This window comes from Coregonus lavaretus, assembly GCF_964263955.1.
Source record: "Coregonus lavaretus genome assembly, chromosome: 11".
NCBI lineage: Eukaryota > Metazoa > Chordata > Actinopteri > Salmoniformes > Salmonidae > Coregonus > Coregonus lavaretus.
In genome coordinates this window covers 37,142,774-37,157,767 of record NC_139998.1, presented here as the reverse complement: position 1 = coordinate 37,157,767, position 14,994 = coordinate 37,142,774, and the positions used below count along the sequence as shown (strand labels likewise).

General features: G+C 42.1%; 1 protein-coding gene and 1 pseudogene across 3 annotated transcripts in view; one reads left to right on the top strand and one right to left on the bottom strand.

Moving 5' to 3' along the window:
* Positions 1–346: 346 nt before the first annotated feature.
* On the top strand, positions 347–3,921 carry LOC311137194 (heat shock factor-binding protein 1-like). 2 transcript variants are annotated; one of them, XM_084171554.1, is made up of 4 exons: positions 347–511; positions 1,540–1,606; positions 2,015–2,141; positions 3,609–3,921. In XM_084171554.1, the coding sequence occupies exons 1-3, from the start codon at positions 467–469 to the stop codon at positions 2,137–2,139; spliced, it is 237 nt and encodes a 78-aa protein (XP_084027680.1). In that variant the 5' UTR covers positions 347–466; the 3' UTR covers positions 2,140–2,141; positions 3,609–3,921. The 2 variants fall into 2 exon arrangements, with proteins under 2 accessions (XP_084027680.1, XP_084027681.1); XM_084171555.1 differs by lacking the exon at positions 3,609–3,921 and adding an exon at positions 3,124–3,209 and having other exon boundaries at positions 376–511.
* An 858-nt stretch (positions 3,922–4,779) lies between these two features.
* The window catches only part of LOC311137533 (DNA topoisomerase 1-like), a 68,411-nt pseudogene continuing 58,196 nt past the window's right edge, over positions 4,780–14,994 (bottom strand). The window contains exons 9-15 of the transcript in view: positions 11,433–11,554; positions 9,645–9,707; positions 6,334–6,434; positions 5,487–5,611; positions 5,277–5,416; positions 5,032–5,180; positions 4,780–4,880 (exon numbers count right to left, since the gene is read on the bottom strand). The product of the transcript in view is annotated as a DNA topoisomerase 1-like (transcript). The remainder of the gene's footprint in view (positions 4,881–5,031; positions 5,181–5,276; positions 5,417–5,486; positions 5,612–6,333; positions 6,435–9,644; positions 9,708–11,432; positions 11,555–14,994) is intronic.

Below are 14,994 nucleotides of genomic sequence, written 5' to 3'. Positions count from 1 at the left end.
TACATTTAAAACCAAATACTTTTAGACTTTTACTCAAGTATTATTTTACTGGGTGACTTTTACTTGAGTCATTGAATGTATCTTTTACTTTTACTCAAGTATGACAATTGGGTACTTTTCCCACCACTGTCCGTAGGCAGACTTGTTGCCTCCCACAATGTATCAATGCTAGTCACTTTGCCTTGGGTCGGGTTTACGTGACTATGAAAACCGCAGGATTAAAATCATCGCCAGGCCATAGAGTTGGATTGAGGCGCTGCATAGCACAAAACTCAATGTTCCATATTCCTTCGGGTTCCTGCTTCAGTGTTCTCGCGATATGTGTTTTGCAAAAACAGCTGACTGACATATCTGGATTTACGGGGTAGAGCTAGGGATCCTGTATTTATTTCAGCCAAAGGTAGCTATTTTAGCTAGAGTTCATTTTACACCAATTCATAACCCGCGTGTCGTGCACAGGGAAAACATGGCAGAAACGGATCCAAAGTCAGTTCAGGACCTTACCAATGTGGTGAGTATATGACATTGAAGCTAGCTAGCCAGCCAACAAGCAGGCCTGGTGAATGGATATGTTTCGATTGACATTAGTGGATAATTTCAATAGCCTATGTAACTAGCTAGCTAAGAAATTGGATCGTACGAAATAACTCGAAAGTAGAGTATCAAACTCTAGAACGGTAAGCAAATACCATGGCTTCTACTGCTGTAGTGCCAAATGTTTTTATAACTAACCCAAGATAGACCACAGCCTGTAGGCAGAACAAGCAAGGAGGTGGGCAGACCCAAGCACGAGCTAGCGAGATCCTATTGGCGTGTTCAAGCATGTATTTGCATATGTCATTAGGGAAAGCCTACGCTGTGAAGTTCGCGTGTGCAATAATTAAATTCGCCCTTGCACTACTACTAAACATCGCAATTTTTTAACAACTTTGGCAAAGTGTAAAGTCTACAAAACATGATCCACTTGTGTTGGTAACAGAACTGTATTGAGATGAAATGTTTCATTAATGATAAAATGTGCAGAATGTCGGCCAAAATCCATCTCGCGCCATCTTTTTCCCATTTCTGGCCACTGGGCTTCCCTCATCACCATATTTGGTGGTGTGGAAATGCCAACCGGATGTTTCAGATTTATACGTCCAGTGAAACGTCTGGCTCATTGTTCTGTGTTAGTGCTGTAGCTACATCTCCCAAGATCTAGACTTCACTGACTGAAAAAGGAACGCCTTCTCTTTTTAGTTAGTGATGGTTATCCATGATCACGCTCTGCATAGCTTGCTTATATAAATAAACAAAAATGCCAATACATTTTGATGTGGTTTGAATCATGCTAAATTAAAGGTTACAAAATTATTCTGAATTGACCATAATCTCTGCTGTTTTCTCTCCTTTAGTCTCCCCCCTCTGTCTTTATCTCTCTCCTCCAGTTTGCCTTTTGGATTTTCATAAATTGCTTGCAAGATGGGTCACGTTCGGTAATTGAATACACTAGATCATATCAGCCTGTGTTATGATACACCTGTTACTGCTCTCTAAAAGGTCCAGACACTGCTGCAACAGATGCAGGACAAGTTCCAGACCATGTCAGACCAGATCATCGGAAGAAATATCCTCAAAATGTTTAGGTAACTTGGTATGGGCCTAGATCTTTCAAGTCATTATAAATATTGTATAACTGGGGTGTCATACCCCCATTAGTTCATTGCCAAACATAATGGTCTTTAGTCCAATTTTGATGTTTATTTTACATAAGCTAATTTGTCAAAGATTTCTGGTAGCATTTTATATTACAGCACAGAAAGAAGTGGAAATAATATTGTTATAGTATAGTAGTGCATAGGAATACATTAGATATGTTTTACCAGTTGGAGTCAGAATCTTGGCTGGGGAGTGTCTGTGAGTGGTAATCATTAATGTTATAATGGAGAGGTTTTCCAGCCAGCACATCCCACCCATCAGCGTTATCCACAGGTCCATTATCGGCCAGCCCATTGTCTTCCTTAACCATGTTCACTCGACGAGATGAGCACCCGCATCGATGACCTGGAGAAGAACATTGCTGACCTCATGACCCAGGCAGGCGTTGAGGAGATCGAGGGGGTCAAAGAGCCACAAGTCAAAGAAGGACAAGGGTCATGAAGGTAATCTAACAGCATTTTACTAAATGTTTTCTATTTCTGCTTGTTGTCAATAAATTGTTATTTGTAACGATTCACCGATACTCATCGGTCCCCGGTTCAAATGTTTAAGATACGAGTGCATCGGTCTGCAGACCCCAAATAGATCAAAATGAAGCATTTATTGGTCCGAAAATCAATTAAAACGTTACGAATCGCTGGTTTACTATAAATATTTGCATATTACTACCTTATCTTTTGTGACAACTAATGCGTCCTCTCCTTCACTGTCGAACTAAGCACGTAACTGTGTTGACAGTCATTGATCTACAAGTAATTTTGCATGCAGAACAACCCCAGGCAATATCCGTAGCCTAGTCAAACTGCGCAATGTGAGCAGCTTCATGTGTTGACCAACGAGGTAGGCCCCTTATCTTGCACATCTGTGTGCCTTCAGCGTAAAAAAATGCTTGTAAAATGGCTTGTGCAAAATGTGGCTTTATTAGTTGAGTGACAACCAATGTAATTGCTAGGTTATTGTTATCACTTCAACATAGTACTGAGTAAAGGGTCTGAATACTTATGTAAATGTGATATTTCTGTTATTTTTAAATGTGCAACAATTTCTAAACCTGTTTTTGCTTTGTCATTATGGGGTATTGTGTGTAGATTGATGGAAAATGTTTTAGAATAAAGCTGTAACGTAACAAAGTGTGGAAAAAGTCAAGGGGTCTGAATAATTTCTGAATGCATCTGTCAAAGATGCCTTTAAAAAAAAAAAAGCTAGAGGCGTGGATCAGAGAACCAGTCAGTTTCTGGTGTGACCACAATTTGCATCTTGCAATTTGCATCTTGCAGCGCGACACATCTCCTTCACATAGAATTGATCAGGTGGTTGATTGTGGCCAACATTTTTGAGAAATAATATTTTTGTGGGATCTTTTGATTTCAGCTCATGAAACATGGGACCAACACTTTACATGTTGCATTTTATATTTTTGTTCAGTGTAGAGACGTATCGAATCGCCTTGCAAGGGAAAGATGCACATTCCTAGTACTCACCTTCTGCCACTCATCCCTGTATCCAAGTTGGTAGTAGTCCTGCATATACAAACATTTCAGGTGAAAGAAAAGTTATATCATTTAAGCTGTATAAATAACCTTAATGGTGAACATCTGTGACATTTCCTATTCAGAAAGTACCACATGGGTAGCATTCACATCCTTTACTCAAATTCTAGTTTAGGCCTACCTTTTTGATGGCACGTACCAATTTTGAAGTTGATCAAATGTGTCATTGATGGACAACTAACGTTATTTCAAAATGAATAATTCAGAATTTCTCAACTTTTCTTTTGACTTGAATTGATGGAAAGTGCTCTGTTGTTCTATAGGTAGATTTGATTGCGGTTGGAAACGTAAACAATTCCATCAAAAGTTAATGTCTCCCTAAGTGTATGCTTAACCAACTATAAAACATTTCAATTACAGGTTGCCAAGATGACAAGCTGTCAAGGACTTTCTTCAGGAGCAGCATAATCTTCCACTATAACCATGAACTATTTTGATTTAGTGTGTTGTGAAATGCTTTTTTATATTGACTATTGTAATAAAAGTAACAGTTCTTATGTAGTAACTTGATGTTATTTGTAAATTTTAGTATTTCCCTCAGAACTTTTCAGGCCTATGAGTAATGGTTGATTGAAGTATACAGTAGAAGCTAGTGATATTAGTAGCACTCTGCACCAAGTGGAATGCATATTCAACTGACTTTCTTCTATTAAAGTTATTTAATACAAACCAATCTTAGTCTCATTCTTAGAAAAAACATCAATCAACATATTGGTTTTGCTTGGAAGTTGTTTGATTTTAAATACAGCCTGAATGCCCTGAACCTATCCTATGGGGCTCTGACAGATGTGACTCCTTTCATGTGTGCATCAGGATTGTGTTGCCCTAGAGCCCTCAAAGTTAACTCTGGACCTCAAAGCCATTTCCACTGCATTTTTTCATTGTTCCCCTCTAATCAGGGACTGATTTAGACCTGGGACACCAGGTGTGTGTGTGTGTGTGTGCAATTCATGATTCGATAGAAGAGAAAAGCAGCAGGCTCCAGACCTTGTAGGGTAAGAGTTGAATACCCCTGCCCTAGAGGTTATCTTGACTGAACAACTCTCAGCTACAACAGAGGAGGCCAGCACAATCAGACCCTATCACCATGTCCCACCTGATATCTCACTACATCCACATGGGGATGTTGGCCTACTCTATATAATTGGGGTGATAATAACATCCATGCATGGATGACCTTGGGGGAGACTTCCGCCTCTGCCATTAAGCCTCAGTGCTAATGGCATGTCTGACATGCAAAAACAGAGGCTTTGCTGTACTTTTCCTAGGACTCTTTATTCAAATGTTTATAAAAAAGACTCAAAGAAAATGTTCTCCATACTTTCTATAAGATCATCTTGGTTTACCATATAACAATGGTAAAAAAATAAAGTGCCAACAGCATTAAAACAATTAAACTTGGAAAAACGTTATGTGACGAAAGCAAGAATTCTGTAGTTCAATACATGGGCAAGTAATACCTGATAGAGCAGAGGATTAAACCTGCCTCCTAGTCTTTACATTTACGTAGAACTAGAGGGTAGAGGCTGACTTAGAACATCAAATCTGCTTCTGTCATGTCAACAGCCCAGGCAAACTTATCCCTCTGAGATTTGTTATATTTTGTCCAGGGGCACCTCCATGTTCATACACCTATGAGGAAGGCAAAACAATGTTAGAAATGATGCACAATATTAATAACTAGATAATATACGAGTTTCAATTACATGTGAACACATTGAGGTGTCAGTGTTTTGATGCACATACCGTGTCATATTTCAGACCTGTGTGTGTGCGCCCTCACCAGGCAATGCTGAGTCATAGGTCCAGGTAAGTTGAGTTTGGAGGTGCCCAGTGCAATCTGCTTGTTCTCCTCTGTCTGTGGCCTGAGCCTCCATCTTCATAAGCTGCTCCTCACAACGCTGCACAGCCTTCTTCTTATGCTCCCCCACCCTAAACACACACAGACAGGTGTGTTCCGTCAGGATATCGTCTTCCCTTTATGAGCAATAATATTCTGTCTGTCTACTACCAGTAAGGGCCACTCACGCCTGCAGCTTGCCGTCTGAGCTGTGAGCTTTGACCTCCTTGGACAGCTTCAGCTCACTTTTGGCCAAGGCCAACTGCTCCCTCCTGTCAATTTGGAAGTAGTAAATGAAGAGAGAGGACAGACTGAAGTAAATGTTGAGCTAAAATAGGACTTGACAACATATCACCCCTCGATTTATCTCTGTATCAAATATCTGTTGATCCCCTCACCTTGGACTGGTTGGCCTTAGACTGATCAAAGGTCTTTGGCGGCGCACGCTGGTGGTTACACAGAACTACAAACGATCAGTTGGCCCTGTTGTAGGAGAGCAGCTTCTCTGCCAGGTTGTCAGTCACTGTGGAGCAACATGGAAATAAAGGACTATGAATGGTGGTGGTGAGGAAAGGGGAGTTAATACATGAGCTCACTGGTCATTACAAGATCGAGTGGATGGTTTTAATTCCGGCCATATATACAGAGCAGGAGGCAGGAAGCCCTCTTGTCTTTGGTTGGTATCTCAAACATGTAATGTGATGAGGGAGTGAGCAAATGTTTGATTACCAGACCACCAGGGAGCACTCTTCTGTAGCTCCCCTTCTGTACCTCCACAGCCCCTCCCCCTGGCCCATCTATTCCTCCCCCACCCAGATCATCTGCACTTGCAGCTACTTGCCTTTCGAACACATGCACACAGATTATTTAATTACAGGTTGCTACCCACACTGAACAGATTTAATCTTAGTGGCAATCCAGCAAGTGACACCTCTATCAACAGAAACATCCCACTATGAGGGGGATACTGGGCTCCAGCAACACAGAGGGACTAACACGCTGAGAAGAAATCTGCGAGCATACTGACTGAACACAGAACATGCTGGGACTGAGATTCACAACAGTGTTCTATACGAATGAATCATTGCTGACATTAAGAGACAGGGCATGAGACACAGCTCCACAGCGGGATCTTCCAGGAGTTCTAAACACAGCATTTTAATTCACAGACGTTTGAATAGGTGGATGGATATGTGTGGGAAACGAATGGTATGTAAATGTTTATGTGGTGTTTGGGGGACATACTGTTGGACAGCTGTCGGAGCTGCTCCTGCACGGTGATGGATACCTTAGCAGTCAGGCCAGGCAGCAGGGAGGGACGACAGGTGCGTATTCAACAAACACGTCTGGAGGGAGGAGAGACAAACACATGTACTCACGACTTGAGGACTGGATAAAGACAGGTGTGAAAAAGTATGTCCTGAAACACTAGATGGCAGTGTAGTCCTGAGGTTTTTTAACTGCAGTCAACAAAAAATGAAAATAAGAAATAATGCCATCATCATTAAAAGTAAGGAGTAGATTAAAAAAGGCCATCTTATTACTTTCCTCTGACTTAAATGCAATTCTAAAAGTATCAGTGTAGGTCTAATCTGCCAAAGACAATAAATACATTTCCATCAACTGCACCACCACACAGCAAGGACTCTCCTCTCCAATAACAAGATATGCTTGGAGGTTAAGAGCAGGGGTCTACAGCTGTAATGACACACACCCCAATATATTTGCATGGGCGTCACATAGGCGTGTATAGACAATGAATTAACCAAAGCAATCCCAGTGAGATCCTACACTACAGTGTTGTGGACGAAGCGTAAAGGTGATGCTGGTATAATGACAATCTAAAATCTCATCAGACAGACCTGGGTCACTCAGGACACCCCCCCCCCCCCCTCATACAGGGAGGCTGCTGGGTGGTGAGAAATACCTTCCTCCCCCCTCAGCTCCTCACCCCCCTCCGTTCCTCACCCACTAGGGGAGCCCATTAAACCCAGGATATATCTGCATTCTTTATCAATCTCTGGTTATGTCACCATACTTGCGTTCTAAATAGTAGGCAGTTTAGGTATGCGAAAATATAAAGTTTTATAGTATGTGAAATTTCGAGTATGCTTTAAATGCCAGGATGTTATATTCATTTCGGCTTGTCATCTAGTAGAATTCGCAGCACACTTTTTAGGAAGATAATTGTCTTTCCAGACAATACCAGATAATCAGCAGATAGAGATAAGCGGATGCGCTGTACCCAAATGAATGAATGGCACGAATCAACGCAATTGAATGTTGTAGTGTCATGTAAATGAATCATAATGCTGGTGTGGGTAGCCAAATACCTCTATTTTCGTGTCATATGACCATAGCACCAGTTCTAATCCAAGGGCCAATGCCCTTTTAGCAAACTCCAGGCGGTGCTATGGTCAGATGACATGAAAATAGAGCTCTTTGGCCATGCACACCAATGGTTGGTTTGGCCTTCGAAAGAATAATGCATATGCAGAAAATACCTCATCCCTACTGTAAAATATGATGGTGGATCTTTGATGTTATGGGGCTATTTTTGCTTCCACTGGTCCTGGGGCCCCTTCTTAAGGTCAACTGCATCATGAACTTGACCAAGTATCAGGACATTTTAGCCAAAACCTGGTTGCCTCTGCCAGGAGGCTGAAACTTGGTCGCAAGTGAATCTTCCAGCAAGACAATAACCCCTAGCACACATACAATTCCACAAAGAAATGGTTAATTGACCACAAAATCAACATTTTGCAATTGCCATCTCAGTCTCCAGACTTGAATAGGGCAGTCCATAAGCATAGACAAAGGATATCAAGGATCTGGAAAGCTTTTGTATGGAGGAATGGTCTAAGATCCCTCCCAATGTGTTTTCCAATCTCATATTTATTTATTAAAAAAAAAAAAGGCTCAGTGTCCTTATCCTCGCAAGGGGAGGGTGCTGGAGTAATGAAAACAAGGGATCCAATCATTTTGACCCCTCTTTTTTAGATTTGTTGTATTAGTTGGTAAAGGCCCAGTGCAGTCAAAAACGTGATTTTCCTGTGTTTTATATATATTTCCACAAGATGAGGGCGGAATAATACTATGAAATTGTGAAAATGATGAAAATGTCCTTTTAGTGTAAGAGCTGTTTGAATAGACCGCCTGAAATTGCAGCCCGTTTTGGTGGGATGGAGTTTTGGCCGGCCTGGTGACATCACCAGGTGGTAAATTAGTTTTAAAAAACAATAAGAAAGAGAGTTCCAAACCTCTCTGCCAATAACAGCTCATTTTCAGTTTTCCCCTCCCCACTCCGACCATTTCTTGCTTGAGAAAATGCTCTTTGCTAAGAAGCAATTTTTGTTCCTTTTTACCATTTTAATTAAAAGAATCACAGTAAGGTACTTAATTGTTACCAATAAATGATTTGATATTGAGATAAAAACGGCTGCATTTGACCTTGAAATAAAATATTTTTCTCTGAGCAATTGTATTAGTATCAAATATTATAATTGTTTTTAAAAAATGGCATACAACATACCTCAGTATTTGTATTATTTATTTTATACAGTCTTTTTCTCTCATCTTTATCAAGGGATCCAATAATTCCAGACCCCTCTGTACCTCAGCCTGGCCTGGTGGTCAGCTACTGTCTGGTTGTGTTCTCCCTGAACCTGCTCTGACTGCGGGAGATAAAGGGTCAACAACGCTGTGGAGAAGGTTTGGACAGCAGGACAGGTAAATCACAATGGTTTGAGAAGCTGGTGGTGGGATGCTAAGATAATCCTACCCTGCTCCTTACACACAGCCTGAATAAATAAAGTTTGAACAAACCATTCTGATCGTACACTCACTCAAGTAGCAACGGCGAGTCAGACATGTACTGCTGTTCCTTTATATAGGCTACTGTACATGCACACTGACAGTCACACACACTCACACAGACCCTCGTACTGTCCGCAACAGGTGGATAATAAGGTCTCAAGCCCGGCCCAGCTAAACATGGCGGAGGGAAAGCATTTATTAGAGCTTGCACCAATTTCCTCCTGTGGCTGGTGCTTAGACCCTCTCCCAACTTCTGACCTGTCCTTTCAAAGTGTTAATCAGCCCTGCTCCGAGCAGCGATTAACATTCCCCCCTCCAACATGCCCCTCCATTTCCTGATGTGCCTTAGGTCACGGAGGAGACACCCTCTTCTCTGTCCGTCAACTCCTCCGCCTCTCGCCTCTCAGGAGTAGATCACAAGCATGTCATTTCACACCAATCATAGCAATAACCTGATCCACTGCCTGGCGACACAGCCTTACTTCTGCCTGAGGGAGAGGTGAAAGGACAGAGGATTTATATATAATCCACCCACCCTTAGATCTGCCGCTTAGCCTTCCCTCTCTCCCTATCCCTATCAGGCACACCCGTGGCTGTTATGGTCACTCACTGAGCTTTACTGTATCGTTAGGCTACAGCCGTCTACAGCACAGCAACACGGACAACATGCTGTGAGGGATGTTTGTTTGTTTGTTTACATGTTGAGATAAACAAGCCAGACTGGTTCCTGTGTGACTCACGTTGAGGCGATCAAACAGGTCGTCTCCAGGCTCCTTATTCTCCATGAAGAGGTTCTTGAACACCTGAATAAACCAAATAAGGTCAAGACCGAGAGAGAGACAGGTTTTAAATCCTACCTTGTCTGTCCTAGACCTCCAGACCTCCAGCCCAGACACACAGCTGCTCACATCTAGTCTACACACTGGTCATGGTAGGAGAGCCCAGGGCTGTCTACCCTGCTCCTCCAGCTCACAGGGGAGACAGAGAGAGATGGAGGAAAAAAGATCTGCATCAATTATATTTTCCAAGAAGTCCTGTTTTCCTCCTGCTCTAAATAAACCAGCTAAAATATGCAAGGAACTAATTAAATGGTAACAGATGTGTTGCTTTTTAAAACAGACCGATTTGAATGACAATTTATCCTTGAGCCAATAGTAAATAACTAAATAGGGAAATAAGAGCCTTTGATGGATGTGTGAGGATTTAGAAAGATTTATTCCAGACTCAGTGTCTGGATTGGTGCAACAGAGAGCTGACGGCTGATTGATCAACCAATGTTTTGGAGTCATCAGGAAGGACCTGAAAACATGGCAACAATCTGCACTCATCACAGGCTGTTTATGCATGAACAGATGTCTAAGACACAACTATGTTTGATAGGAGAACACAGCAGTATGCTGGTTCAACATTCAAAATGCTGTTTAGATGATACACAAAGTGACCGGACACAGACATACACTTCAAAATGCAGATGCTGGCAAGTGTAGATTGGTAAATAGATAATCATGTGATCTGGCTATCCAACACTTTGCATTGCAATTCATCACGCTCTCCCATAGAGCTGGAATGAAAATTCATTCTATTCAATCTGACATTTACCAGCTATCCCCTTCCCGTGGAATAAACATGCTAAAATATTCAGGACACTAATACTAATTAATTGTACCTGATGTGTTGCTTTTAAATACTCATTTGAATAATTACACCTTCTGCCAGAAAACAAAAAAACTTTGGCTGTCAGATGCAATGTTTCCTATTCCTCTTGGAGATAGCATGGCTGAATCATACTGGAGCTGAATCCTGACACCCCCCAGCTAATGTTGTTTAGCCTCATTTTCACACTGACAGACAGCTGCTTGGCAGAACAGAATGAAATCAGCCAAAATATTTCAAAAGAAAAATCTCCCTTCGTTATGTTTTTTGTGTCAGAATTACTTTGACTGACAGATTCAATATCGGGCCTGATGGGATAATCAATTAAAGTGTGAATAGACAATTATTTGGATACATTTTATCTTGACCATATAAAGCAGTCATTTGAGTTTGAGTGTTGGCATATTCCTCAACTGAAAAGTATTGGAAGAATTACAGCAAAAAATATATATGAAGAACAACCCTAGAATTTAAACCACCTTTTGCATAATCCCAGTCAAATTGATCTGTCAATTATTTCTCTAAAAATGATTATTAAACTACTAACTTTTTATTTGAACTCTTGACTTCAGAAGTTTGAAGTTAGCCTGTTCCAACAGGAGCAAACACTAGTGGTTCAATCAGAGAAATGTGGCAGCGACACAAATTCAATCTAAAATGACGCCCTCCAGGCATGTCTCTCTCCCTGGGGCTCTCTCACTGTCCTCCACCCCAGGGCACCTACTCTGAGCAGACAGCTCAGTCTGGGGGTGCTGCTGGCCTTGGCTGCGTCTGAAATGACAGTGCCTGGCCAAAAGTAGTGCATATAAGGAAAGGGAATAGGGTGCCATTTCAGACGTGTCCCTTGTAACAGCTAGTGGCTGTTGGCTACTTACCCTCGGTGACGGGAACCTTGTTGTAGTAGCGGATACAATCTTTACCCAGGAAGTCAAACTCCACCACACTGTCCTTGTCCTCCAGCGTGTCGTGGAGGGTGATGTGATCCCACCACACAGATCTTCAACCTGAGGGCCACCTCATACTTCTCCCAGTCCTTCTCACCCCGGGGAACCACAACAACACAGAGCCTTAGGAACACTATGGTCACATCATTGTCTTTACATGGTCTCTCCACACCCATGTTTCATTACATGGGAAGGTGCAGCTTCCAGGCAGTGCTTTCTTATTCCATTCAGAAGCCTTGCACTTGCTACAACCGAGGGCCAACACTCAAGCATAAACCTTTTAGTATTTCATGAGATTGTGGTTAAAACAATGTGTTCATAGTCATGTGTTTAGTAGTCCAATTCTTCCACACGTGTCTAACCTGTTAAATGTCTAGTGGAGAAAAGCAGTCAGAAAGGGTGACATTATGTTTGCATAGTAGCGTAGCGCTATCCAGCGGCTGTTTAATTAGCTATCCCCACACAATCTCACACTCCCACCTCACTGTTGCCAAGGCCACATCGTCATGGCGACAAACTGTGGAATAACTTAACCTTCAAAATAAAGAACTGGGAGATAAGAGGGTGGAGGAGGAGGGAGGAATGGTGGAAGGTGATGTGAGATGTCCAGGAGGCTGGGAGCTCAGGAAGTAGCCATGTTGATTTTAATGGTCACAAACACACAATGGAGGCATGAATCATATTCCATCCCGGCCATGTTGATTTTAATGGTCACAAACACACAATGGAGGCATTAATTATATTCCATCCCGGTTGGATGATGAGGGAACGAGAGGTATGAGAGAGAGAGAGAGAGAGAGAGAGAGAGAGAGAGAGAGAGAGAGAGAGAGAGAGAGAGAGAGAGAGAGAGAGAGAGAGAGAGAGAGAGAGAGAGAGAGAGAGAGAGAGATTTGAGCCAATGTCTTAAGTAGCTGAACATGTTATTACTCCAACCTCATGAAAGTGATAAACTGACACTTTTTCATTTTCAGGAGTGCCTTTGATTTGACGGGCTGCACAGGCACAGTTCGGCACAAGACAACTGTTAGACGCGATTACGCGTTTCTGCGCATAAGCTTAGCTAGCCAACGTCTCCATGACATCGCCTACAAGCGTGATCGGGGATTTCTATTGGAGAAGCAGTTTCTAAATATCTTCATACTAAACCATCTTTGCTAACACCCAGTGTCAGGAATCCTTCAGAAATGTAAAAGTAAAGTAGAGGAAAATACTATGAAAATAGGAGTTGAATGGGTAGGATAGTGATGGAGGAGAGTGAACTGTGTATTCTAAGTCTATGTGTAACCTTGCTGTTAATCTCAAAAAGACTCACCAGGGAGATGGAGCAGAGCAGACTATTGCCACAGTGGAGATGTTCAAAGACCAGTTCATCTACCTCTGATCTCTCAGCAGCAGCAGCACCAGCAGCCCTACGTTTACCCAACAAGTCTTAGTGCATGCTTCTATCACTAAGCAGTGGCGGGTAGATGGCAATATGAATCACAGGCACACCATACACGCCCATATGCACGCAAAACACCTCTGATCCATTACATCATACAAACCAATTAACACGACAAAGGTGACAAATTGCACCGAATCACATGTTCCTCTCAAGCAACACAAAAGAAAATAGCTTCTAAACTTGCAGATAAAGACGCGCTCCCCACGGACCTCTCCTTAAAAATAAAAAGAACTGTTCAGAATAGTCAAAGCTTCAGAAGTTCACAGTGCGACTTCTAGGCCTATTCAACAACTATTCAAAAGCACAGATCACACCCGCAAACATAAACTCACAAGATTTCCTCTATTCAATATGCCAGGGTAAAATAGAATACAACTCCTACAACACGCTCAACCGTACTACGACAAAATAAACTAAACACCTACAGATGCAGAACCTAACCATAATGGCCATGCAATGTTCAAAACAGAACCAACGTATATAACTGAAGCAATTTCGAGATAAAATTTTTCCTGACTGTATGAAGCCTGCAGTGTGTGTCGTGTGTGTTTGAATGAATGGAGGGTCATGGGTCATGTCATGTTCAGGACAATAGGAGACTAACAACTACAGTAGACTTGGGTTTCTGATACAGCTTTTTTACCCATGAAAATGCCACAAGGCTAGGGACATTTTGAAATGTAGGCTACTGCGGGGAGGGGCTGGTCCAACTCAAAGTGTCACAAGAAATTGCACCCCCCTCCCCAATGTTACAAATATTTTCACATGACCCTCCCCTTGTACTGTAAAAAAAATGACACCCCCTCCTCCCTCATAGAATTAACTCAAAATAATGTTTACGACCATAAATAACAATAACTGTAGCCACCCTGTGTTTATAAACGTGGATATCGACTTTGCCACATCAGCATGCTTTTGTGGCACAGTCGATGCCACGCAGGGCTACGGAACAGAAGGTTGAGGGTTCGCCGACCATCATGGACTAGGTCACTCTCCCTGCCCATTTCATTAGGGGTGGCAGCCTCGAGGTTAGAGTGTTGGGCCTGTAACCAATACGTCGCTGGTTCGAATCCCAGAGCTGACAAGGTGAAAAAAACTATCTGTCTCTGTGCCATTGAGCAAGGCACTTAAGCCCAATTGCTCAGAGGGTGCTGGACAATGGTGACCCTGGCTGTGACCCAACTCCCTACAGATGTTTCAGGGGAGTTGGGATATGCAAGAAACACATTTCCATTACACACTTGTGTAACAAGACAAATATAGGACTAAGCACCCCCCAAATTGTCATTAGACCTACACTACAATCAGAGCTGGCTGCAGAAAACAATCAGGTAGAGGGAAATCAGATTTTCAACATTTTGAGGCCATATTTATAATTATATAAAATATATGCAACACATTTTCCACCAACAGGTTTCTTTGCCAATGCACCACACAACCAATAAACAAAGCATACCGACTTCGGGTGCTTCAATATCATGGTTTGCGTTTTTAACACCACCATAAATACATATACAACTACAGTGGGGGAAAAAAGTATTTAGTCAGCCACCAATTGTGCAAGTTCTCCCACTTAAAAAGATGAGAGAGGCCTGTAATTTTCAACATAGGTACACGTCAACTATGACAGACATAATGAGATTTTTTTTTTCTCCAGAAAATCACATTATAGGATTTTTTATGAATTTATTTGCAAATTATGGTGGAAAATAAGTATTTGGTCAATAACAAAAGTTTCTCAATACTTTGTTATTTACCCTTTGTTGGCAATGACACAGGTCAAACGTTTTCTGTAAGTCTTCACAAGGTTTTCACACACTGTTGCTGGTATTTTGGCCCATTCCTCCATGCAGATCTCCTCTAGAGCAGTGATGTTTTGGGGCTGTCGCTGGGCAACACGGACTTTCAACTCCCTCCAAAGATTTTCTATGGGGTTGAGATCTGGAGACTGGTTAGGCCACTCCAGGACCTTGAAACGCTTCTTACGAAGCCACTCCTTCGTTGCCCGGGCGGTGTGTTTGTGATCATTGTCATGCTGAAAGACCCAGC

What these genes read in the sequence shown, in the direction of transcription:
- LOC311137194 (XM_084171554.1), top strand. Translation starts at nt 467, where the DNA reads ATGGCAGAAACGGATCCAAAGTCAGTTCAGGACCTTACCAATGTG. An exon ending in TTCAGGACCTTACCAATGTG is followed by an intron (nt 512 to 1,539) that starts GTGAGTATATGA and finishes GCTCTCTAAAAG; the next exon opens with GTCCAGACACTGCTGCAACA. An exon ending in AGACCAGATCATCGGAAGAA is followed by an intron (nt 1,607 to 2,014) that starts ATATCCTCAAAA and finishes AACCATGTTCAC; the next exon opens with TCGACGAGATGAGCACCCGC.